The sequence below is a fragment of the Blennius ocellaris genome, assembly GCF_963422515.1.
Source record: "Blennius ocellaris genome assembly, chromosome: 1".
Lineage (NCBI taxonomy): Eukaryota > Metazoa > Chordata > Actinopteri > Blenniiformes > Blenniidae > Blennius > Blennius ocellaris.
The window spans coordinates 23,618,952-23,646,714 of NC_137650.1; the positions used below are offsets into that span (position 1 = coordinate 23,618,952).

The 27,763-nt window shown below is 40.3% G+C and overlaps 1 protein-coding gene across 3 annotated transcripts; it reads right to left on the bottom strand.

Moving 5' to 3' along the window:
- Positions 1-688: 688 nt before the first annotated feature.
- nfat5b (nuclear factor of activated T cells 5b) lies at positions 689-17,873 on the bottom strand. 3 transcript variants are annotated; one of them, XM_080498563.1, is made up of 14 exons: positions 17,820-17,873; positions 15,699-15,761; positions 14,528-15,158; positions 13,299-13,485; positions 12,337-12,527; positions 11,868-12,040; positions 9,662-9,796; positions 9,514-9,566; positions 8,630-8,762; positions 8,333-8,407; positions 8,056-8,159; positions 6,015-7,866; positions 5,163-5,231; positions 689-3,225 (listed from the first exon to the last, which is right to left on the bottom strand). In XM_080498563.1, exons 3-14 carry the CDS (start codon positions 15,151-15,153, stop codon positions 3,200-3,202), a joined length of 3,624 nt encoding a protein of 1,207 aa, XP_080354689.1. In that variant the 5' UTR covers positions 15,154-15,158; positions 15,699-15,761; positions 17,820-17,873; the 3' UTR covers positions 689-3,199. The 3 variants fall into 3 exon arrangements, with proteins under 3 accessions (XP_080354689.1, XP_080354688.1, XP_080354687.1); XM_080498562.1 differs by having other exon boundaries at positions 689-5,231; positions 6,015-7,863; XM_080498561.1 differs by having other exon boundaries at positions 689-5,231.
- Between the last annotated feature and the right edge of the window lie 9,890 nt (positions 17,874-27,763).

A 27,763-nucleotide genomic window follows, 5' to 3' on the forward strand; every position in this document is an offset into this window, starting at 1 on the left:
AATGTGTGCTTGTGTGTCTCTCTGGGGCTGAGTCCTTCTGAGTTAATTTAGTATGTTCTCCCAAAGTCCAAAAACATGTACAGTATATGAGATGCCATGGTGCCAAATTGCCCATAGGCCAGTCAGTATTTGTGGTGCGATGGACCAGCGACCTGTTCAGATCATACCCTTCCTTCCATCACTGTCCTTGGATTGAACAAAGCAGGGCAGCAGATTGATGGGCTTTCCTTGCAGCTGAAGCCTATTCCAGCTGACATTGAGCTGGATTGGTATTTTCCAAATTTGGAGAAACTAAAATACATGTTATCTTATCTAAGTAAAGGCTTAGCATTTTTATGAACCCAAGCCCCCCCTCCCAAAAATAAATAAATAAATTGAGACAACACACCCTGAAACATTAATCCTTTTTTGATAACGTTTCATTCAATTCAGTGTGATGGGATGCTGGAGCCAATCCCAGCTGCCGATGGGTGAAGGCAGGGCTGGTCCTGCAGGTGAATCACTCCATAACAGGACAAATAAAGAGATAAATGATCACGTCAAAACTGAGCCATATTGCATTCTGCTGATGAATGGTGTAACTTCATTATTTTTAATGGACAGCTCAGAGACAAATGTACAAGGCCTGTATGTTGTGCCACCATAGCAATCTCAATGGACCAAACACATGAAATAAATACTCAAACCCTTAAAGTATACAAGTTTAATATGGAGAGCAGCAACTTTACAGGAATCAGATTGCAAGAGAAGAAAAATGTCCCAACAAAAGCCAAATGCATCAAACCCCTTTGTATCAGAGATGATTGTTTGACAGTTGTTCACTTGGTTACAAACAAAAAGACAAAATTCCTCCCAGAACAGTGATTCACATAAAATAGAAAGCTTTTGAAGAAATGCTCTGTGAGAAATTCAGAAGTTTTGCAGGATTTGTAACCAATAAAATGCAGGACATAACAGATGTAGAGTGGACTGACTTTTGCTATTCTGTTTGACGAATTACACGAAGTCTGTGTAACGCACAGGCTCTCAGAGAAATCAGCAAGATTAGAAATCATTGTGCTAGTAAACAGTAAGTTAAGGTAAATCTCCTCTTAAATTCACCAAACAATACAATTAATTAGACTTGTATTTTAAAAACAAAAAACATGTTATATTGTTGTTGAGAGGTTTGCATTTTGACTTCAGGAATTAAAATCAGGCGGCACTCAACGCATTGGAAAAGGCAACACAAAAAGAAAGAACATCTATTCTGTTTTTGTTTCCATTATGTGGAAAACCAAAGAGGTTATATAGAAAAATATATGTATATTCAAAAACTAATAGATCTCTATTTCAGATATATTAGCTGCATAGCAGTTTCAGAGAAAATTTGTCTGCATCTACGTCAAATAACATAAATGCCATGGATACTTCAGTACAAAGTTACAATGTTGTAGATGCATGACGGAAATTGCACATCACATGAATCCACCACAGCCACATCGGTCTGCTCACTGTTGTCAAACTAAAGAACAACACTTTTATAGTGTTATGGCTTTAAACATTCTAGATAATGAGGACTCGCCTTCGCTGGCAGGACCAGCAGGATGTTAAACAGGCAACCATGAATAAGCAGAAATCTTGCTGCTACTACAACATCTACTGAAGACACATGTACAACTTCTGCAAGTATATGAAGACACTTTCCCTAAGAAATGTACGGTAACGTTCTGAATACATGTGACTCATAGAATAACTGGTGATGCTCAAAGAAAACCACATATTGTTCTATTGCGAGGAACAAAGAAATAATCTTTGGCAGCTTGAGAAAAATGACAAAACACCTGTTAATAATTTCTTTTGTGTAAAGTTGGTATAAAGTGTAAAGAGTCTGTAAGAGTATTGTGAAAACACAAATGAGAAGAATGTAATTTCAAAAAAGTAATTACCTCCCCAGATTGTGAATCTAACAACATTGTGGCTCTAAGTGACACATTCACAATCACAATGTAAAACCACAATCAGTACTATTTTCCATTGTAAAAATACTGCAGGTGAGTTGGTCCAAGAGTTTGCTGCCATTTTTCCCTGCTGTTTACTATTTGGTCAAACGGACTACAGAGCCACTGCTCTCAAACCAACTCTGAAAGTTACAGGATATAGTGTACACAGGAATGTGTGTTATTAATTTGTGTACAAAAGCACGTCCAACTTGTAAAGCCTCACTGCCAACACTACAAGGTGCTTGTTAAAGAATCAGAAGGTCTCAGGGCCAAATCACATTACCGTCATAAATTATGGTCAAAAATACAACTATGATTATGGGGGGGGGGGGGGATGGTAACAACAAACACACAAATAAATTAGATATGCTTTTCTGACAAGAAGCTGGAAAAAAAGACTTTCTACAAGCAAATTAAATCATAAATATGCAACACTGGAAATCTTAGTTTTTCTTTTCTATTTCACAAGTTGAAGAAAGCCAATCTCAGACAGCTCTTTTCTCCAAAGTCAGGTTTCCTTCAGGAGTAGGGTCCCTTTAAAAAAAAAAAAACTGACTCTGACTTCTAGTCACATTGATAAAGTTTGCACCATCTGCATCAAAAAACAAATAGCTCATTCCAACTTTCGAGTATATAAAATGTAACGGTGTTGACCTGTTAACAAACTATACATGGAAAAAAAAAACAACCCAATAAACAAAAACGAGACAACAATGACGCATAAAATGGAGCTCACGCCATCATAATGAGAGACCAGCCCCTTGTTCGTACAGACACGGACAGTGAAGCTACACATGATAGGGATATGCAGAAGCAAACGGACACAAATAAACAGTTTGGCAGCAGTACACCGTGCAAAAAACTGAGATAGATCATCAGGAGGCAAATACATCTACGCCTATGCTGATTTTGAAGTTACATTGCAAGTCAGTAGAAAAGAAAAGTTTACGAGCCATAAAACTGGCCTGTCATCAGGATTTATGCAAAGCCAGAGTTGAGTCAAACTTTGGTCCTGAGGCAACTGGCCAACTGCAGACGAGGACAGAGTCTGTAAAACCTGCGACGAGTTTGTATTTACAGGAAAATGTGTGAAATGGGCCCCAATCCTGCTTCTGAATACCATAACATGGTGCAAGGAACTTCGTCCTTGACATTCACCAAATCCATGACATTTATAAAACCGGTGAAAAGGCTCTTCTCAAGCTGGTTTAAGAATACTATTCCATTTTCTGCGTGCCGGACGCTGAAAAAAAAGACAACAAAATGACACTTAAACACATAATATTCTGACCCTCACAACACAAATGATAATAATATACTATGTTACACTCTACTCTTTCTATTCCAGAAGACTGAACTTATATTACATTGTTTATATGACATTCTCCCGATCCACATTCCTCCTCATCTGTCCAGTCTTGAAGGAAATGTTTTTGAAAAGGGCAACGGTGATCATGACACTGCTGACAACAGCATGCAACAAAATCTGGACCCAAAACCTAAAGTTTGGACACAGCGTATCTGATTGGAAATGCATTGAATGATGATGAAATACAAGTGGATATTTATATGATCTGCATTAATGGGAAAAATATTATTTTTGTGACTGTAAATACAGAAATAAGTGGAGCAGAAAGCAAAAGCACCAGCTCTGGTGGGACTTCATGAAAATAAAACAGTGGCTGCAGATCATACCTGTAAGTCTCAGCCATCATTGGTTGTCTATCTTCCACTATTCTTTGTACAAAGATGACTTTTTTGGGGCTTTCTTGCATCAAAACCAGCAGGTTTCAAAGTGCAGAATGTGTGAAAGATTGCTTTAATGTGTGGTAATCACATTTAGAATAAATTCCACTCTAAAATTGTGTTTTTATAATTATTTATCTTTAAATTAAACTTTAGCCTCCTGTGAAGCTCAGTGGTGTCCCTCAGGGTAGGTCAGTCCTACACTTTAAAAACCCATGACTTAAACAAGTGTAGAATAAACCTAATGAGTATTTCTGCTTTTAAATCAGACCATTAACAAAATCAAAGCCAGTTTTTTGGGGGATGATCAAGCAATGAGAACTTTTACAAGTTATTGGTTTCGAAGAAACAACATGGAAACTAAAACCTACATACATGAGACCACACATCCGATTACCTTAGACGCATTTGTCACCACAGACATTCTACCACCGACTTCTCAGCCTTCTTGCTACTTTGTGAACTTCCTTTGAAACAACTTCTGCACTGTCAGGTGGAAATAACTATCAACCACATCAGATGCAGGCGCCGTCAAAATCCTCCCCAAGTTTAGCCAAACGTTCCAAAACCTCTCTAACATACTGCACCATACACTCTGGCCTCCATGCAACAAGATATACAAACAACATGATTAAAGAGAACACTAATCCAGGAAAGCACTCAACACTTTGGAGAACACTTTAGAGAAACACCTCAAGTGGAAGGCGGTGTTGCAAAAAAAAAAGATCAATGACAATCTACACATAGATCAAAACTTCACAAAACGTCTCTCCGCAAGGAAAGTTCAAGAAACGTGCCGAGTTTTACATTTCTCATTATGATTCTTCTCACATCGTTCACGGTTAAAACCACAAGGAGTCAGTCTCATTTGTAAGACGTGTTTAGTTTTCTCAACTAACTAATGAAGCTAAGTAATGCCTACTTTACCCTGTGTCAATATGAATTTGGTCAACTTTTCTTCATGGTCACCATCATTCATGCTGCTCATTCTGTCGCTATAATTTTGAAGATAGAGACAGGCTCATCATGGCCAGTAGCACTTAAAAATGTGTGACTCTCCTTCACATTATTATCAGTTAAATGCATGGCTTTAAAAATGGATCAAATTACTTTTTCATAGACCATAAGAACATCAGATGGCCACGATAAGTACATGCTGTAATGCTAATTATAGACATGTCTCATTGAATATGGAAAATATTGGGATCCTTTAGTCCACATTTCTATTAGCATTACAAAACAATAAACAGGTGTGGCATGAAGGTCAGTATGAACGAGTTAAGTTGCTGCCGGTGTCCTGCAGGCTGACCAGCAGGTCGTCAATCTTCTCCATGTTCTGAGAGGCAGACATGCTGCTCTGAACAGCCCCGGGCTGAGACAGCGACTGGTTGAGCAGTGACTGGATGTGTGCATCGCTCTCTCTTTGGTTCTGACCAGACTGGCTGATTGCGATGATCTGGTCCGACACAGTGTTTCCAGGAGTGTTCATCATGGGGCCACATTCTGCCAGGATGGAAGAGGGAGATGGACAAGTGAATCACAAAAGAAGAAACAATTTTAACTTCACCTCTTAAATCAATTGTCAAAAGTTTCATTATTAGAGTATTTTACATGAGCTTTTTTGTCTTGCAATGAAAGAGTGTCAAATTATTCTATACTCGAGGGAGCTTCTCAGTTCGACTTCAATGTGTGGACGCTCTGATATAGATGAGACTATCCACTACAAATACAGCACATCTGTTATGTTCACATGCTAATAAAATGTCTTGTTATTGCATTTTTTTTTCATCTTATGAAATCTGTGGCCATATTTGATTGTTTAGTGTCTTATAGGACATAATTTGTCAGTGTCCTCAAATAAAATTTTAAATACCTAAACAAAAGAAAAAAGTACCGTAATCAAGTGGTTGATTCATCTCTACTCACTCATTGTCAGTAACATGAGATTGTTTTATTGTTCTGACTGAGCTGATTTTAGCCACTTGGGGGCAGGAGAAACAAACTGTACACACATGTCGCTTCATTTGAGATTGAAATGGTTTTAACTTTAGATACATTTGCCAAATGCTCCTGTTACTTTCCTCGAGTTACTTTGAGATTCGGTCCTTAATATGCTCAAAGCAGATGATCAATGAAACGAGAGCGCGTGGGAACGATAAAGTCAAAAGAAGGTGTCAAAAGTTAGGTGACACCTGAGAGATGAGAAGCTTCTCGTGTTGAAAGCTAGTTACAGGGTTGTAGAAAAACACAAAAGGGTGAAAACACGGGGCCATTAGACAAACTAACCATTCTGCATACTGAAGATGAACAGGCCTGCCTGCTGAGGCTGGCTGGGCTGTCTGATGCTTCCACTCATAGCTGTTTGAAATAGATTCCCTGGCTGTTGAACCGGGGAGGAGGTTGTCGTCTGGAGGTTTGCCACTCCGTTCTGTGATGCGTACAAGGCAGACTGCGACAGCTCCTGAGGCGACAGTCCTCCCTGGAGAGAGCCCATGTTGGACTGGGGCATGAAGAGGCTGACGGGCTGCTCCTGCCGGTTGTTGGTGCTGCTGCCCAGCTGCATAGGCTGCTGTTCCTGAAACATGGTTTGCTGTCGTGGATCAGTGGGGTTCCCCAGGGCCATGGGCTCAGAGCGATCCTGCTGGTTAACATTCACCATGCTGGTCTGGGAAAAGAGCAGAGAAGGGTTTTGGGGCTCTTGAGAAACCAGACTGGTGCTGGTTGACGGAGGCATCTGTCCCTGGCTGCTGAATAAGAGGCTGGAGGCCTGGTCTGAGGTAGGCACAGCGCGGTTGCAAAAGAGCAGACCAGCCTGCTGTTGCTGCTGCTGTCCTGGAGAGAGCACATTTGCCGATGGATGTGAGGGGATGGTCTGAAACAGGGCAGCTGGCTGAGCTGGTTGTGTGTGTGGCTGTGGCTGGGAAGGCTGCTGCTGCTGCTGCTGCTGCTGCTCCATGGGGGCTCTCTGCTGGATGGGGGAGATCTGGCCCTGGGTCTGAAATACTGATTGTGGTTCAGGAGGGGAGGACTGGAGAGCATTCAGGAAGGCCATCTGCTGTTGCTGCTGCTGTTGCTGAGCAGCACCTGTGGAAAGCTGGCAGGATAAGGGGGCCTGGGGGAGGAAAAGTCCAGGAGTTGAGGGCTGCTGCTCTGGAGACTGCAGTACTGTCAAGGTGTTTTGAAACAGAGCAGCTTGAACCTGCTCCTGGGATGCTTTCTGAAACAGGGCCACCTGTGGATCCTGCGGTTCGGCCAAAGAGCTAGGATTGTGGAATACGGGTGGTGATGGGTGGGAGGACGTCTGTTGGAGGAAGTTGGTCTGAATGGAAAGGTCATTAGCCTGTTGAAAAAGAGCTGCTTGCTGCTGTTGCTGCTGTTGTTGTTGCTGCTGCTGTTGCTGCTGCTGCTGCTGCTGCTGTTGTTGGGGTTGTTGGAAAAGAGGGCTCTGGTTTGGTACAGCCCCCTGTGATGAACCCTGATGTTCTGCATTTTCCCCCGGAGAACCATCTGGGAACATGCCACACTGCATCTGAATCTGTGACTGAAACAGTCGCCGCTGTAAATTCTCCAAAGCCTGCTGCTGTTGCTGCTGTTGCTGTTGGATTTGCTGTTGCTGTTGGATTTGCTGCTGTTGTTGCTGCTGAATTTGCTGTTTTTGGAGCTGTTGTTGATGCTGAATGTGTTGCTGCTGCTGCTTGGTGATAGAGTTGTCAGACTGAAGTGGCAGGCTGCAGTACGCTTCAGCTTTCAGTTGTCTCACTGCTTCCTCGAGCTGCGCGACTTCATCTGGAGGAAACAGTTGTATCTGCTGTTGTTGGGTTGCAGGTTCCCCACAAAGTCTAACAGCTCCAGAACCGCTGCCCGTGCTCTCCTGCCGGATGCCATCTCTGGGCTCCAGAAGGAACTGCTGGGAGCCTTGCTGGAGGAGGGAGTCCGCCTGTACAGGAAACGAGCCGCTAGCAGCAATATCCTGCTTCTGGATGGTGCTTAAAGGCTCAGCGTTAGTGAAAACTGGAGCAGGGCCTTTGTCCGGATTGCCTGCAGACGGAGACAGGTTGTTGGAAAAAGCTCTGCTTTTATTTAGATGTCCTGTTGTCATGTCTAAGGTCTGCTGGGCCGGACAAAGGTCTCCAGACTGCTGGGAAAACAGAAAAAGTGAGATGTGTTACTTTAACTCATCCCGGTACAATTTCAGTTTACTTTTTTTTCAAACTTGCATTTATGAAGAACTTTTTTCGACGGGGCATTTAAGTAAAAAGTGAATTTAATCAAATATTCAAACACCTAACAGAAACACACTGAATGAACTTGTAGGTCACTACATCACCTTAAATACGCCAGAAGACTGGAGGTTGCTTGTCACTTCCATTGGTGTAACATCCTCTCTCTTCACTAACGGCAACAGTGAAGGCATCAATCCACCATCGAGACCTGTAGAAGAAACAATCATATTAAGAACATCTTTCTGCAGTTATGTCTCTCTGAAACATGCAATAACGATGACATTAAGAAGGGTCTTTCTTTAAAAATGTATTATCTCCTGAAATGTATATATGTAGTTCAACAATGATTGAGTATGACAGTAAAATTCTGAGTTAAATAACCTTTGATTTGCTCATCGAAAGAACAATTCTTCACTGGAGAGGGCATCTCTTTCTTCACAGAAACATCCGGTTTTACTGCAAGAGTGTTGGCAGAAAGGAAAATAAATTTTACTACGACAGACCTTCTAACTCAGTCAGGCTGTCAGTCAGTAAATACAATAAACATTTTGTCAAACAAATATATAGATATAATCTAAAAGTGATTTACTACTTAACAAGAAGCTTGATTACATTTCCATGGACATTGGGATGGTGAAAAAAGGGAAGTACTTTTGTGAATGAGCAGATGAAACAAACCTGGGTCTGGAGTGTAGGTAAAGGGCTGAATATCATGAGATCTCCCAGCGTTTGTCACCACGTAGATTCCCACACACACAGGAGAGGTGATGGCTTGGTTCTGATATGGCGGGACCTTGACTATTAAATGATTCTTGAGGATAATAAAAAGAAAAGTCAGCAAACTGGAACGAGAACAGGCTATCTGACTTCATGAATTGGAGGAAAGCCATAAGTCACCAGGTTAAATAACTGATTCAAAATAGAACAAGTTATGCAATTCTCTGGCATAGCACAAAAAAAACTGATGTGTGAATTAGTAGTGACCTGCAGTTTGCAACAAAAACAAAAGGGAATGGTTAGCTAAAGAGATTATTATTAACTGAGTAAATCATTTACAATTGGAAAATGCTTTGACAGGAAACGAACTAACCATTAGTCCAAAATGGGTAAGTTCTATTAATTTGACAATAATGTTAAAAAAAAAATTTAACCAGTGATCATAGTAATCATATCCACCATATGACATTTCAGATTACCAGAATTTCAAAACAATGACTGTAAATATTAAAAGAATCGAATCAAAATAAAATGAGAAGGGTCTCCCTTGCTGCAAATTCATCAGTCCATCTACTTTATGACTCTACGACCATTTCAGTTCCAAGGGCAAAGCTTTAAGCAGTCCTGTTGAGACACACTCAGCAGAGCCTCTGAGGCTGTGTGTAATTAGGTCACCACACAATAAGACTGCTCAAACCTTTGAACCAGCATCCATTTAAGATGATTACATCTAAAGCCCCATACCAATCTGAAATGGCCCCGTATATCTTATCAGCTCATTAGTAAATAACACCAACAATAATTCAGCACCAAAAAAACCCCCACAGGAAATAGAGAGGTTTCACCTGGTGAAACAGCTCCATGTCGATTTCAGCCTCTGCTTTCCATGACTTCTCCTCTGGAAGAAATAGAGGATGCAGCAAGTTGAATCGGGGTATATTGGGGATATTAACCTGAAATGTTCACATACAGTTCATTGAGCTCATTTAATACCTGAACCATTCTCCTGGAACATGACTTTGGTATCTTTGAGAAAGTTTTTGCCAATGATGAAGACTTCTTCTCCGCCTCTCACTGAGCAACTGTGGAGGGACTTCTTCAGTATTTCAGGAACTCCAGCAGGTTGAGCTGCAACCAGAGTGGAACATTAATGAGCCACGTCCATAGCAAAGGACAGGAAACAATGTAACAAGAAGAGGCACTGCACCCCTGTCACCATTTGGAAATGATTTAAAAATGTTTTTACAATAAGCATTTTTCACTCTTTTCCCCACAAACAAGCAAGCTGTTGAGAACTGTTTTTGTAACATTAATGACTCTTATAATCTAAAATTTAGGCTATAGGGACAAATAACAGTGTTCTCTTGTTTGGTCTACAAATTCAGAAAATGCTCAAATGTATACTAAAACTAATTCTGCAATCGTGCAAATACAGATCATCATGCTGTAATTAAATAACATTAGAACAATATCTTCTGTGCAAACATTGGAACATCCATTTCAGAACAGTTAAGAGTGTCTGATGTAGTTGTTATTCCACATGAAGATCAATCACCTCGTACAAAGTCTGGGTTACAATAGGTTATTATATTTAAAAACAAAAAAATTGCAAAAACTGCTGAATAAAAAAACGTGTCATAAAGCACTTAATTGTAAAGTTATTTTCTAGTGTTTATGATCTGGAGGCTTCAAACTGCCCTATCACACTTTACACATGGCAAAAAGTGAATCAACATTTCACTGTTTTATCAAAAAGGAAAAAAAAAAAAAAAAAAAAAAGTGTCCAAAAATAAAATGTTATTATGAATGCATTTTGTATACATTCATTGATCTCGTTCAAGGTCATCTTTGGGAGCTGCAGAGCATTCTTCTGCTCTGTCTCCTTCTCCTGCTTCCCGTTATGTTCGCCCAATTCATGCCAACAACCCACAGTGGAGCATCTGCTTCTATCTCAACCATCTCAGTGTACTCATTCAGCTTTGGCTTTTCTATAAAACTCGAAAGTGGACATGTTGAATACTGGACAGAGAAGTTGTTTATTATACCCAACTGGTGGAAGCACAAAGAGGCCGACAGGTTTTTAAGTACAGAACTGGAGAAACAGGTGTCCTTTTTTGTTTGTTGGGGATGCAAGTTTGAAATAAATATCCAATTGGAGTTATGGAACCTGCAACTGTTAATGCGTGGTTTCTTAGTGCCAAAAAGATCCAAACCATTTCAATGCAGCCCAGAAGCACATGCTCGACCTTCTAAATTGTGCCGACAAGTTAGGTTAAAACATACTGAGCTGTGACGTATTATTAAATAACTTCCGTCAGTTTCCCTAATACAAATGGCTTTAACACATTCATCCATTCACTTCTACACTACTTTATCCCAATCAGGGTCACAGCGTGCTGGAGTCCATCCCAGCTGGCTGTTTGTAGAGACTTGGTTGCCAGTCAATCACAGGATACATACAGGGAGACAGTCACACAGACTCTCACCAATCAACCCCCACAACATATTTTAAACAGTGGGAGGTCCAAAAACTGAACAAACAAATGTAACTGCTGTGATTGTAACAATCACAATTTTTCACCACCTTCCTCCCCCTCCAGCACACAATTTTACATATGGACACACACAAGCAAAGATGGATTGCTTTTTTTCTTCTTATTTTGTAGAAAGATATTTCCCTAGATTGCATGCATGCTCTGTGTAAACAATGGAAGTCCACACATCTCTATTGTTTTGTCCTTTCCCTCTTTTTTTTCTCCCAAATCCACTTACACAGATATTTCTCTGCCGTAAGCGTCTTTCCTGTTTATGAAACCAGCCACGTCCTCCTGCTGTAGGTATTATCAAAATCACCGAATCTGACAGGATCTTAACACATTGTCTTCAAATGTCTCCATCCAAAAGTCTCCTGACCTCAAGCTATTTTTAACATAAAGTGAAGGGACTGTCTCACGGAGGAGAGAAAAAAAAAAAGCGCAGCTTAGACTAACTATTAAATAATTGGGTTGCAGGTCAATTCATTGTTTTCTTGAATGAACCTGCCAGATTATAGTGTTACTGGATTAACAAAGATGATAATAGGCTGCACATGAAGCAGCATTCTGTCAAGATTGCTATATTATTTAGCTGTTTTTTTTTTTTACATGCGTCTCTTAAAGGTGTGGCCATTCCCTCAGAGGCAAGCCCAAATCCGACTTACTACATAGGATTGAAGACGAGGGAGTTTGTAGTATGAGCATCGATCCGTCTGGACGAGGGATGCTGACCCGAAACACCAACCGAGCTCGCGTGCTCTTCTTCTTCGACCCGGCCACACCGATACGAGCCTCGACATCAGCATTACGGAGCTTCAAGATCCCAACACAGTCCACCCTGCAGATAAAAGCAGTATTAAACAACAAGCCTGACATATACTAAACGTGTGTATTTTTACAAAACGATGTCCATCAGCACACCATGAAAATAACTAATACTTTCGAGAAGGCTTATAGAAGACAGTCTTACTTTATAGTTGACAGATATCAAAAATTCCCTTCATTAAGCAGTTGCTATGAATTATTTGGAAGGCACATCTAAACACCTGCAATCAACTCACTTTATGAGACTTTGTTGGATTTAACATCTCAAAACTAAAACAAGACTTTTCAGTCCCAGAGAAAAATACGCACGCGAGTGTCATGTTGGTGCTCGGCTCGAGGGACACCTCAATGACAGTTGTGCCATCGATGTCAACCTCCTTGCAGGCCGTGGTGTTGCGTCCGGTTACCCTGCAAGCTTGGTAAAATCCGTGAGGCTTCACACGTCCCGCGTCGTTCCCCACAAACACCTGCAGCACTACTGGCTCACTCACACCCTCCAGCTGCGTCACGGGAAAAACAACCGAATGGCTCAGATCACTCTTTTTCTTCATCTACAACAACCTCACGACGACACAGAAACTTCTTGTTGTCACTTATTCATCCTATAATGATTATTGGGTTACTGGCAAAGGTAGTTGCATTGCAATCACTATTTTATTGTTATTCTCAACACTGCTTATGGACATTTTTTAAATACGAATTTCACAAGATCCTTTTCTTTTTCACCCTGCTGTACAGCAGCATGCCCCGGCCGGGCCTGTACTTGTGCCTCTTCTGTCTTTCAATTGTTGTTTTAGACACACCACTAATAGCAATTACCTCACCGATCAAGGAGAGTCCTTTATTGTTTTGCCCAACACACCTCAATGTTTATTGCTCTCTTGTACAAACGAGTCGGGTTTTAAAAGTCGGCCTGTACTTGTTGTGCTCTGATTTAAAATTTGCTTTCTCACTTGTACATGTTCTCTTCTGAAAGGACATGTCAATGATAAACATTAAACTTCGTGATCAAATAATGGTCTCAATTCTGGATCGAAATCTTTAAACTCTGACACACAATGACTTCACTACTTCAGCATATTTGTTTTATTTTTTTGTCACCACTCTTATGGCTCTGGGCAAATATTAGATACATAGATGTGGATTTGAAAGCCTCCAGAAAGAACCCAATAATGTATTTACCCTTAAACAAAGGTAAACAACTGCAGGAATGTTAAAGGTAAGGAGTCCATGTGTTCACCATAGAAACTATGCCATGGGATTATCTTTACCTTGACAGTAGGGAAGCCCTGCTGAGTGCGGTCCTTCACTGATCCTCTGCTGCCTTCAGTCAGGTAACGGGCTCTGTGCTGAGTCTCAGGCTGAACCAGGATCTTCAGCTCCTTTCCTTCACTCTTTTGTGGGAATTGCATCGAAAGAGTTCCTCCTTTGTGATTTGTTGTTTGAGGATCATCCAAGCTGCAAAAAGTCAACAGAAGATCATCTTTAATATGAAAAGATTCCGAGAACTTTTATCATTGGATATGCAACTGAGCTTTTCTCCTTTTACATTGTAGACAGTTTATAGAGTAAGTTCATAACTGAATCGGTTAATATAGTCATTAACGGTTCATATTATTTTTAAAAAGAAGAAAAAAAGTTCTTGTTTCTGTTTGCATCCTCTTTACCTGCAGATCCTGTGAAATTCAAGACAGAGAATGCACTCATTATTATTAAATATATATGCGTGCATCTGGCGGGGGCTCTCTGCTGTGACTTTGCAGCCACGACAGTAAAAACACTTCAAAGTTGCCATGGTGCTCATGGAGCAATGCCGAGTTTAGAGGCCCTCCATCAAGCGGGCATATTCTATACCCAGCTCTTAAAACCTTCAGCGATATCTGTTTATTTAATCTGCTCTGCTTATCCTGGGTCTTTGAGAGAGGCTCTGTGATTCACTGTGGCTGACCATTGTTTGTACTTCAGTATCCTGCCCCTCCCTCGCTTCTGATCTCGCCGCCTGTTCTCCGTCAGTCATAGTGTGGTGGGAAATTTAGAGCCTGCTCCGTTTGTTGAAGATTTCCATCTGTTGGTAAGTGTCAGAGTGTGTAATTTCCTGATAATACATATTCTGACCATCAGGATGAATGCTGACGGAGATTATTATTAGATGACCTTTATAATAATGGTGAGACCAAAGTTAGTGTCCACTTAAAAAACTTCAAGGGTGGCAAATTAAACAAAAGGGTTACAAATTAAACAAAAAAAAGAACTATAAAGAACTATAAATGTTTGTTATGTCAATCACTGAGTTTAATTATGCCCCAAATGAAATTGAGACATTTGTATTTGATGGTTTTACAAGACAAACTTCCACCCAAAAATCAGGATTAAATAAATGAAGAGCAAAAGAATGAAATTATTTTCTTCTAATCATTCATCTTTCTGTGCATGAAAATCTCTTCTTATCAAAACCTAAATGCTGTGAGCATGTTGTGGCCATTTGGAACTGGGTACAAACCTTCCTTTTGATCCGGTTTTGTTGTCAGATCCCAGTTGGGAGAGCACAAAGTGTGGCCCTTTTGCACTGTCTGCATCGAACACATCCATGCTGGCTTCCGCTGTGGGCACAGTCTTGGGCCCGGGTCTTTGTCGAGGGGTACGCTTGCGTGACTTTCGTGGCACTTCGGTGTTATCATTGTAGGAGACGCTGTTCATGAGACTGAAGTTGGACAGGGAGTCGTCCATCCAGATGCTGTTACTCTGCTCCGAGTCCACGGACGCCTCATCCTGGCAGGACATGCGACTGTCATCAAGCAGGTCTTGTGGAGGTGGAGAGATGTTTAATATGGTGCGCCGCTTAGATGGCGTCATCTGATGATGTGGTTGGGGCTCCTGGGGTGTGACGCCTCTTCCTCCTCCAAGCTCGCTGCTGCCCCTGCTGTTTCCACCGCTACTGCTGCCATTCCCACTTTCTCCTCCTCCGATGACCTCTGGGACCGCTCTGCTACTCCTGGGGTCCTCCTGGTCCACATTGCTGCTGTGAACTGGATTCTGGTCACTGACTAAAGCAGCGGAAGGCACGGCGGAGCTGGAAGAGGTGGGAAAAGCACTGCGGGGGCCTTCCACGGTCACAGAGGAGGACATGGCATCTACATGGCAGATAATTAGACAGTGAATAAAGGTTTCTCAGCCAGGGTTGGCTAGCAGTCCCTTTTAAGCAGCAAATTCTATCCGTGATTTTTTTTTCCTTTATTTTTGGATTTCTTTTAATTTATCCAAATAAAATTTCCCCCTTTTCATTGGTTCTTAAATGTGTGCATGTGTGATGCAGATGTTATCTGTACATGTGAAGTAGTGTGGCAAAGATTGGACTCAAAACGAGGTGAGCAGTCCATTTATGTTTTTTGTTTTTTTTTTGTAAAGTTGTTTGGCAAAACAAAATTTAAGAAAAAAAATATCCAATTATAATAAATTAGCAATATGGCTAGCAATTTTGGTTATAATCATTTTTTTTTCCAAAATGAGGATATGGAGAGGGAAGTATGAAAAAGTAATATGTACAATAAGGAGGCATGCCAATTATTGGAGCTTTTTGTTTTGTTTGTTTTTTTTTCTATTCTGTTTTTGCGTCAAAAGCTCATTTTTGGGACTGAACGTAGCCACAGAGACAAAATAAACAAGCTTCTGACCTATGAAGCAGAGAACTGCAGACCATTTTATATGCAGACACTCCCTGCTTCAGAGGGAACTTCCTGGAATATAAAAATGAGACAGCGAATGAGCAATAAAAGCTGAACAGCAAAAAAAATTTATTCAGATTTGAAAAATCAAGACAAAAGCTCTTTTGTTTGCCAAAAATGAAAAAATAAAAAGTTGCTCCAGCATGCTGACATACACTGTGACTTCATAAGCATTCAAATAGTTACAATGAACTCGATGAAGAGTGGGGAAGAGTGTGGTTAAATTGCAGATTGTAGAGAAGAAGTTAGACTGCTGCTGACGTTTGGTGATTCATTAGTTTGCAAAACATACAGTTGGAAAGAAAAAAGATGCACATAAAACACATGGAAGGAGTTTCATCTTGGGAAATTATAAAAAATACAAAAACATCCACGATCAGAAAGTAAGACAACATATCATCAACCCAAATCTGCAAAAATACTGATAAAGATTTATCTGATTTATCTTGAATGGATGCATGGAATTTACCTAAGCCCATTAATAATTTGTCAGATCTGCATGCAACAAGACTGACAAAGTGAAAACCACAAAGAGGTCTTCATCATGCTGAGTGAGATTGACTTTGATATGTGTAAATGATCAAATTTGCTTCATGGGGACCTATTGCATTTTTTTGCTTGTGATATTTTCAAGTTATATCGTAGTAGCTTAAGTTCACAGCACAAAGAAGTCCTTATTGCCACATTCTGGCCTCTTATTCTAGTTTCAGTAGAGCTAAACATCCTCACAAGCAGAATCAAGCGCTTGTAACTTGACACTTGCCTCATCTTTAATGTGCATCTCAAAATTATATTATAACATTAAAAAAAAAAATGTGTAGACTCATATCACTAGATGCATGCTTAATTAGCTTAAAATAAAAAAACAACATTTGATATGAAGAAAGATGCAAGCACTCCGAGATGCTGCATTCAACATTTAGGAATTAATGTGAAAAAATAATCAAGAATAAAACATAAAAACCCCTGAAATACTTAGTTTTATGCATAATACAAGTCAAATATAATATACAAAGATTTCATGGTTTCAAATAAATATTTGGAAAAAGAATGTACTTTTCTAAGAAGTTGTAGTGCTGTGTTCTCTCTCTGTGCTTTCTTTTGTTTTGAGACACACCCTTATATAAAAACATCCATGATGATCTGTCAGAATGTTGAGCACACACAGTGATCTGAGCATAAACATTGATTAATCTCAATACTTGATATTAAGGACCCTTTTAATATGAGCTAATGTAAATGTTTCAATGAATGTTGTATGTATGTGGAATGCTCATAAAATGTATGTACAGGTGACAGAAAATGCAAGAAAGGTTAATATGTCCCTCTAACATGAGTTGACCTAAAGTAAGTTGTTTGTTTTGCTTAGTGACCCAGACTTGGACCATCTCTGCATTTAAGTCAGCATAAAACGAGACAACCAGTTCATTTTAGTTAAATAATCTGCTCAAATAAAACACTGCGTCACCATCACACACCCAAACACCCTGTAGATCATCACAAATGGAAAAAAAATGTATGCTTAATCGTTTTCATCCACATAATGAAGGATGGTCAATGGATGAAGTCTAACAAAGATAACTACATGAATGAAAAGTGTGGCGGATAACATTCACAGTGCACTGGTGACAAAATTGTGTCATAATAAGTCACAAGTCATTTGATTGTGGAATATGCCGAGTATGCAAAACAATTGTTGCAAAAAGTCCACATTTTAATGCAAATCTTTATTATTATCCTGCAGGCAGAAAGATGCTAGCAAATTTGAATACTGTTTAAATGTGCTGTCATGGCTGAAATTTAAAACAACAATGCTGCAGAAAAATTACCAAATAATGAATTACAAAAAGCAGACATGATCAGTAAGCAAGTAGAGCTGATTTTAAATCCTTCTCAAGGTAAAGTGTTTTCCCACATGTGTCAAGTAACCAAGCAGCATGTTGATTGACTGTCTCTCCTATAATATGCAAATCTTTGTTTGCCTCAAATTGTGAGCTGTAACATGTGTGCTGGTGTCTGAGGTGAGCCATGATTAGCCTGCAGGGCAGGAGAAAAGGAGCAGGATCCTACCTGATGCGAGAGGAGCCGAAGGGAGAGGCCCTGCCTCTCCGCCGCTGGTTTGACTCATGACTTTTTGTTTGTGGTGAGTGGAGGAAGGCAACAGCAACTTTCTGGGAAGAAGGTCATACACCGACTCTGTCAAGAATTGCGGGAGAGAGGCAGTAAAAGGAATAATTAGAGGACATGCTAATAGGAACAGCTTTTGTGAGTAAAACAATAATCATGTGCTTGGTTTGATGGCATTAAATCATTAAAATCAAATTAAAAAAATTATGGTTAACAGCAAATAAATTGCCTTTTTATTATGCTATTTTTGCAGTTTTATTAGTCTCAAAACACTGGTCACAATCAAAAACATTCCAAGTCATATGCAAACACAAAAACGTTCACACAGACACACACACACACACACACACACACACACACACACACACACACACACACACACACACACACACACACACACACACACACACACACACACACACACACACACACACACAAAGGACACACGTCAATGGTGATGGCAGTCATTCAAGGTGTTTACAGATCAAGAACTTTTGCTCAAGGACACTGCTTGATGGGTGATTAAACGCCGATCACATGATTGGACGACTGATCACTCTATCAACAGAGCTACAGCTATCCATGTCACATTATTGTCACAATATACCCTCGACTTCAGGTTGCAACTAACTGCATTAAATAACAAGGAAAAGCTCACAATACACTCTGTATACAACAGTGAAAAATCAGCACAGACATCAGCTTCATTCTACCATGACATGCATATACAATTCTATAAATATTTGTTTGCAACATCCATCAAAAACACAAACGGTCACAGTACAAGTAGTTTAGTCAATAAATATCTCAAATTTAGCCTAAAAGCTCTGAATTATTAAAAGTTTATCATAAATTTGATGAGTTGATTGGTCTTATATTAGAGAATGGTGTAAAGGTAGACCTGTATGTACCAAAGCCTGAGAAAACAACAACAAAATGAATGTGAATGTGTTTCTATCATGAGTAGTTGAAATCCGAGAATGTTGGCTTAAACTCCTAAGAGTTGATTTTCGGTTATTATATCCAAATGCCAAAACGTATTGTCTGCAGAGCTAATCACCTTGTGGTGTACGTGAAATTGAAGCCAAGATATTTTGGGTTCTGGTAAGGTGTTTATGAAGCGTGTGAGTAAAACCTAACTAATTCTATAGCAGTTCAGACATGTGTCAACATTTTTTGTCAACGAAAAAGCACAATTGTGAGGACGGTCCTGAAGAGGTTAAAATATTCCTTAAAAACGATCAAATATTTGTTAAGTGACGATGTTTTTTTTTTCTGTGATTCTATTAATATTTATTAAATCATAATAACTTATAATGTCTGTGAAGATTGTCCAGGACATGATCAGGGTATCTCTGTTTTGTGTCTTAGGCCCTGTTTACGTGACAACGTTTCACGTGTCAACACCTAATCCGTTAAATAAAAGGAGTGTGTTTACACTGCAGCAGTGGACACAGAGACAACGATGTAGTCAGAATGCCGGGCCACGGGAGGGTGCTGTTGCTTGATTTTGTAATGAAATTCGAAAGTGAAGAAAGTTTTGCGGACACACTCGTATCTATTGTCGTGGGCCTTAAAGGCAGATGAAATGTTGCACTTTAAAGACTTTTAATATAACCGGGTAGATTTTGTACACTCTCTGAATACACTGACCAAGTGCTACGAATAGACATGGTGCAACAAACACATGTCCATGCATGTTCTTATTTGTCCAGGTCGAAGACCTCTCAATGCAAATTGAATCAGGTCAACTGGCCTTAGTCATAACGAGGCAGCTAAGCCGGGTGAGCAGCACAAACTGATAAAGCTACTTGGATAAGGGGTCATACATCTTCCAGGACATATATGACCGAGCCCGACTAACCTCATTTAATTTGCACTGAGATGCAACAAACATAGAAATGAAACTGACTTATTAAAAAAGCACTATGCTCAGTTAGGTAGTTTACAATAGTCCAGGGTTTAAAATACTTGGTGGTACTAATCCATAGCTGTGTTGTTTGTCATGCGTCAATAAACCCCAGAGGGTAAAAATTAAAGGACTGTTTTGTGTCTTTGCATTGAGTAAGAAATTCTTCCAGGTAGTTTTGGCATATAATCCATGCTTATTAAGGCTAAGTCAACACATACGCTGAGTAATGTGTGCAGTTTGGAATACAACATTTGACCTTTTGCTTTCGAGCCTTTGGTTCAGACACAAGGCTCTAAAGCTTGAGTGTCAAACACACGTTAGTTCAGGGGCCACATGTAGCCCAATTTCATCTCATGTGGACTGTACCAGTAAAATAGTGACATAATAACCTTTAGTTTTAAACTTTAAAGTTCTCGTTGGTAATGGCATAAAGTATACGTGATGAAAATGTCTATATTTTCATAAAACCAAACCATTACAACCAAGAATGACTCCAATCTCAATATAAATCCTGTTTCTATGATACCTTCTTTTGCACAGCAGGGCTTAGAGGCCAGTTTGCTTGTTTTCTCGTAACAAGGTAGTTAGTAGTAGTTCAATGGGAGCATCACCAATTGCTTAGGTGAAATACTAAATTAAATTGTGCCTTTTTTTTTTTGGGAAAAAGCTTCCAATGCACATTGAGGTCATCTCACAGCACTGCTGATTTCACCGGCCTAAGACTTTTCCTTGGGGCTCTGGATTTCCTGTAAAGATCATCAAACCAGGTGAAAAAACATGTGCAGATGGATAAGACAAAACAAATGTTCTTGTTTACCAAATTAATAGTGAATCTCATTACAGACAGACGACAGAACCCCACGAAGCCTGTGTCTCTCCATTTTGTGCTTCCCTCAGGGCCGACAGGACATGGGGATGGGAGAAAGCCTTGGGTCAACAGCACGGCAACACTTTACTAGCAGCCTGATTCATCAGCCAAATATTATGGTATGAACTTAGAGCGCCCATTACAGTCGCCTGACTCTCTCCTCTGCCAACTGCCAGCTTTAATTACTTGCAGATGAGTCCCAGGGTTTGGTGTGTATATCAGATACTTAACCCTCCCATTGTTACCACTCGCTGTGTACAATAGACAAACCTGGGCCATACTGAAACTAACCCAATGCCTCTTCATTCCCAAAGCCCTCTGGTCTCTTGCGGCTCGCTCTGGAAGAGCACGGAAAACTGGCTCCCAGAAAGGGAGCTTATTACTGGACTCTGCAAACTCATATAACTTCCAATGCACACACAGAAACACACACACTCACCCACGCCGACACAAGATTCTAGTGTGGTTTTTGCTGGTTATTTGCTACGTTCTCAAAACAAAATCACAAACACACATGCATGCGCATACACACAAACACCACTCCCCCCCCCCCCCCCCCCCCCTGGCCACGGCAACAAAAACACTTTTCTGGCCCTGTGTTTGCACTTAAACTCAACAGTCTTCGTGGGGCTGACTGACTGCACATGCAGCAACATGTGCTCCGAGTGAGTGAGCAGCCCTTCCAGTAAACAGATTGCCAACCACACAGACAGAAAATATATACTCTTCTGTCAAGAGCAGTGGTCTCGAGTCACTGGCTGGCCTGTTCAAAGTGTTTCCACAGTCCCTTTGACATTTAAAAGAAGAAGAAAAAAAATCTCATTTGCCTCATATTTGTTTCCTCATTAGCAGACAGACTGCAGTTCTTTCTTCACACGTGACAAAAACACTGTCCCTTTCACAGGAGAGGAGATTAAAAAAATGGTCAGTCGGGTTAGCTGGTAAATAAACTGTACTGACTCACACACCACGTGCTGTTTTCATTTTACCTTAAGACTACAGTCATGTTGTGAGCGCCACACAGGAAAAAGCTTTCATCTTTATTTGGTTTGAAGACGACGATGGCAACATGTTACGGCACGACCAAAAACATTCGCACTGACACCATCATCCGGCTTTGGAGCCGATTCGTTTCTGCTTATAAACATTTTGAGACTCAAACAAAGAGTCCACCTTCAGGAGCTGCTTCGCTCGTTTGTTTCCACTCATCCAGGGGTAAGTAACGAACCGCACACAGAGATTTTTTTGGTTTGTTCCTGGAGCCAGCTTTAAAAACACTTTTACTTTTCATACCTTCGCTGTGCCTTGTCTTATCTTTTATGGTAAGTAGCGCGGGCTAAAGGTGAAAAAAAGAGAGAGAGAAAGCACTCACCATGTGAATGACAGGACTTACACTCCCATTCATTTCTCCCACATTCCTGCTGCTTGCTCTTACTAGCCCTGGCACCTGGGGCGTGGCACTGGTTTTTTGGCTGAGTGACTGATTTAACTCCCTTCTGTCCCCCTCCTCCACTCCACCTACCTCTCAGCCAGTCTTGTTTACTGAGCTCTAGACCCTTTTTCTGCATTGCATCTTGCTCGACAGGTTAGTGGTATTATTGTGTGGAATCCTGCCAAGCAGAAACAAAGCAGTACTATAACCTACGAAACTCAAGACAAAATAACCGAGCCACTCGGCTACGCAGGCGACTGAGCGCAGAGGATTACTACTTTAAAACTTAATGAGCAAGACAAGCTAGACTCACCTTGCTAGCACATTTAGAGATTATTCCAATCGGCAAAGAGGATAAGAAACGGTAAGAGAGGCTGGCACCTGCAGCAAACCATGTACAACAACCCTGAAATGTTTACAGCCAAGCCTACATGAAGGCTGCCAGCGACTCCATAGCAACACTGAACTGGGGAAAAGTCTTTAGAGCGTTTCACTCTCTTGTGGGTCGACAAAGTCTGAAGATCCAAGCCTCGGCTGCAGAACAGCAAAAGAACAACATTGTATTGTGGCAATTATTTGAATATCTACTGCAAAGTGTCTCGTCTGCATGATCTTAATGTCGCCTATACATCATCTGTCTATAAAAAGGTGGTGGATGGACCATTGATAATTGCGTTACACATGTGAAAATGTTACTTTAATATTAACAATGAAATTATTACTTTTCTATTAGTTTTCTAACGTCGCTTAATGTTTTAATTTCACATTGGCTAGAAATGTTTAATTTGTGGTTTTTGAAGGCTTGGTAATAGTCATATTCAAACTGTGAAATACTTGGCTTGTATAAATTGCAGTATACGGTGGTGTATTGGTTAGCATCCCCGGCATACAACAAGAACGTCCCCGGTTCAAGTCTTGTTTGGATTCTGTGTGGAGTTTGCATGTTCTCTCCTGGCATGCACACATCTCCAGATACAATGGTAACAAAAACTAAAAAGTCTTTTTGAAAACTATGGATTGGGATATACCAAGAACATGTGTAAACTTGTGAGACAGCATAAGAAAACCAATTCACTGTCTGAAAATATGCAAAGAAACATTTTGTGGAAGAGGAAAGTAAACATAATGCAAGTATGAATGGATTCAGAGGATGAATGAGTGTATTTAATGTATTTATCTGAAAACATCCAGTAGTGTTTTTTTCTGCAGTTTGTTTTTACATTGACTCAGCAACTACTCACGACTAATACGGGTGTAATGGTACACAAGAATCACAGTTTGGGACGTACCTCGGTACAGAAGTCACGGTTCGGTACTCAGTTAAGGGGGAAATGAAAAAAAAATCTTTCCCGGACAAACTTTGACTTGCCCGAAGTAAAGTAAATTTCTAAACTTTGGTAATGTATGAATTCGACCAACATAACTTTTTACTTAAACACACTTGTAGTTTCTTTAATAATCAAGATATCTCAATGAAACATTCAGGGAAGGCGTATCTCTTTATACTCTTCAATCTTAAGGAATAATAATATATATATTTGCTTGTTCTTCACGGCAAAAAAGCCCAGAGTTGAATTAACTCCCATTTAACTTTTAGTTGAAGTCGTTTTTATGTGTTGAATTCGAGTGAGTTTTTAATACGTTCCGGTGACGATCTGAATGTTGACGGAACTGAAAAATTCAAAATGGCGGAGGACGAGGAGTTTCCCAGACTACGTAATCCGATGGATTCCCAAGGAATTACGTGACGCTATTCAATCAGAATGCATGTTTTCCAGGTAAGACGCAGTGTCACTGACCAGAATGGGGAACACGAATCTGGAATAAAATAGTGGCCGCGGTCTTCACATACCTATATCAAGCGTTTTCCCACGCTATCGTTGGCATTAACACGAGAATCACGTGATATCGAGCCCGAACATTTTTGTACCGCGGTAAACCTCTGGACCGGACCGAACGGTACGGGTACCAGTATCTACATCGTTACACCCTTAACGACTAACAGGGAACAACTTTGACATCTTAGTTACTGAACGATGTGCCAGATGTAACACTCCCTGACTTTGCCTGCAGCATGAATCACAATACCCAAATATGTGCTTCCTCCTGGTGACTTTTGACCGACCTTCACATCTGGAGATCTGTTCATGAATTCTCTTTTTGTCAGACCCTTCTGTCATGGACATATTGAACGAAGATATATGCCTGCCTTCATGATGAGTGATTAATTACACTTTGTGTGTAAAGTTTAATAGTTATAGGACAATCATTGATGTTATCTGAGGTGAGCCTCAAGGGTTTTATATCATTTTACTATTGGTCAATAAAGATAGTGATGAGGTTACATGGCAAAACAGTCAAGTCAAATCATTTTGCATACTGTCCTTGGCGAAGCCAGTCCTGGGTTCGATCCACCTTGTTCCCACTTGAATTAGTAGACCTACCACTTTACTGTAAATTACTCACAGCCGTTCCTGGAACACATGTCACACAACTTTCATTTTGACTGCAGAGTCTGCCATTACTGTGCCGAATGATTGCGTCAAGCCCGATGACTCAAAATGCTGAATACACTCTCTCTTAGTTTACAGCCTGGAGCACAACAGCACACATTACAAAATGAGATGTCATCATTGCTTTGAACCATCTATTGCATTCAGGAAGGAGCATGACAAAGTCACATGTGTCTGATGAGGAAGCACGTAAGAATGACCAAACCACAGCTGAAATAGCATGGGAAATCACAGTTATCGTGAGTATACTCAGACACTCTGGTTAGAGACTTGGAGCCTGTAAAGAGCCTTTGGGAAAATCTGAATCAGGCCAAATTATACATTTATGGAATCCTAGGTAATTTATAATTACATGTTGTTGTTGCTGCTATTTTTTTTTTAACTTGGTGTTTATCTTTTTTGTGTTTGATGGAAATGTATTTACAAAAATTTTAAGAAGTACAATTATATTTTTCTTACTCATCATGTTACAATAACAGAGATTGTTAACTAATTTCACCCACGTTTTATTGATTTGTTTCATTCAACTCCTCATGCCCCCAGTCTACACATTTTATTACTCTGTAGTTAAACGTTTAAAATATTTAAATTTGCAAATATGTGCAAATGTAAAAATCATGCCTTCCCGTCCCAAGTAGTCCCCACAGCTGCCTTCCCCAAAGCATTAGACACCGAGAATGGTTTTATCCATATTATTTTAAAGTAGTTTTCATATTGGCATCACCATACAATAAAAATCGAATTGACCTTAAACTAACATTTGAATCAGAAGACCATCAACATTGTCCACACCTGTGTGTTCAAACAAGGAAGCTGTTTTGTTAACATTGAACAGGTGAATGAGGACAAACATACACTTGTGATCTGGTGTCCATAGGATTCATTTCAATTTCCTCACTTAGAACATACAAGCTCTCATTGTGGCCGGAGTTCAACCACAAGAAGTCTGGTCCACTGGATCCCTCCTCCATGTCATTGGCTGTATTTATAACAGTCGAGTTTCATAAATTAAGTGTGGTGTACTTTTCATGCAGTCAGGAAATAAAAAAGGTTGATCTTTATCATCTGATCCCAGCCATAAAAGACGTCTGAATGGATCTAGGACCTGACAATAGGACTGGACAAAAATCTAAAGTGTCGTGCACTGCCCTTATCGCAGCTTACAACATTGCTTATTGGAATAAAAGTCATATTGCAGAACAATATTGTATGGTAGGAAAATAAAATTATTAAACATAAAATCTACTGCAATATTGTTTTTACACATTTCTTTCAGGTTGGACGTTAAGGATGTGCTAACTCAGTGAACTGGAGCATGGTAGTGACTTTTCTTTTTATCAAACTTTGTTGCAGAAGAGAAAACCACACCACAAGTATAATTAAGATCAATGACTTTCATTTTAAGTTTCAGTTTTTACTCAAACAATCCAACAAGCTTTCCGGTGCCGAGTTGAAGGGCACTGATGTGTTCCGAGTTACAAATATGAAGAAACTCTGGACTCAAGAATGAATCGAGCAACTTTACACACTGATACTACAGCAGCTTTAATGAAAAAAATATGGCTACTGTTTTGTTTTGATTACATTTTGAATTAAAAAACAATCGAGGAGAAAGAAATGCTTGTTATAAAATATCTGTTGCATCTCAGTGGCTAGAATCCCAGTAACTGTGGGCATTTTTTGTAAAAAACAAAAACACCAAAAACAACTTTAGAAAGTTTTATTTTGCCTCAGTAAATCTGAAAAATGAAAGTGAGTGAAGCTTTGGAGCCACCTGAGTCACTACCAGCAGACAGGCCTCAAGTCATTGTGGTACATGTTTTTTTCAGTCGGGTTAATCCGAAAAGAAACCAATAACAACCTCCAGGCCTCAGTTTACGTGATTTGCTTTCAACAAACAGCCACCGCTGTCCGGACTTTACAAAACAGCCCACAGAGAGCGAGTCCTGTGAGGACTAAACCACCCAGCAATGAGTCTTGCTCAAAAACAAAGTAGCTCTGTTGTGTTGATTATCCTCACCGCAGTGCAGTGAAGTTAGTGTGACTGAGCGTAGGAGGGGATACAACTTGGAAAAATGGATTTCGAGAGTACCTTCAGCTGTGTGCTAACCAGCAGACTTGAAAGATCAACCAGGCAGTCACTGAACTTCACACGAAAGCGCGACTTCGGAAAGCCGTGGAATTCAAAGCATCTACAGAGGACAGTGCACATGCAGGCTCACATTCATGTGCAGCCACCAAAAAAGGCCATGTTTACATACAAATGACTGGAACTTACTAAACTCCTCTACACAACACTTCCAGGGAAATCAGCTCAATGGCAGTGATACAATCATCCTTTAACCGCAGAGCCGGAGTCGATTACACTCACCCACAAAAAACATTATCAACAGACTACAGTTTTTCCCCATATGTTTGGTGTGCCAATACTGGCACTTCTCTGGAGAAATCGAGCTGAGGCAACAGGAAGAGGCTTTAGCAACGCTGCACGCACTCTTTCACAGCGTGACATCAGCAAAGAGCTTCACTAATTGCACTCTGGTATTAAAGCAATACTATGAACATTTTGAAAGCGACTCATACCTCGCAAAGGTTTTCCAGCTTGTCGAACAATGAGTCAAACATTTATCTTGTCCAAAAGGGGTTTGAGAAAGAAAACACCAATTGTTGATCAAATAAAATACCACCTATACGGCACATAATCCCTCCCTCCACACCGTGCTCTTTTGCTCAAGCTGTCACAACACCAGTATCTCTTGTATGTCTTGTGTATCTACCGTCTCTACCCATCCATCCATGTTCGACTGACTTCACTCATTTCAGAGCAGAGCTGGAGCTGATCCCAGTTGATGGACAGGGTACCAGCCAATTACAGAGCTTACACAGTGACACATTCAAATGCATGTTTTTTGGACTGTGAAACACCCGTCAGACTCGGAGGAGACGAAAGCTCCAGTCAGACTTGAACTGAGGGCTGTCGAGCTGTGAGGTGACAGCACAACCCACTGCACTGCACAATCTGCTTACATCGACTCCAAATTCACTGTAATCCTTTTGTGCTCCTATACGTGTGGGTGTTTATTTCTTATATAACTTTGAGAGTGCATTTAATACAGCATTTCAGGTCTCAATATACTGATTTTATTCTAACTTGATTGTTTG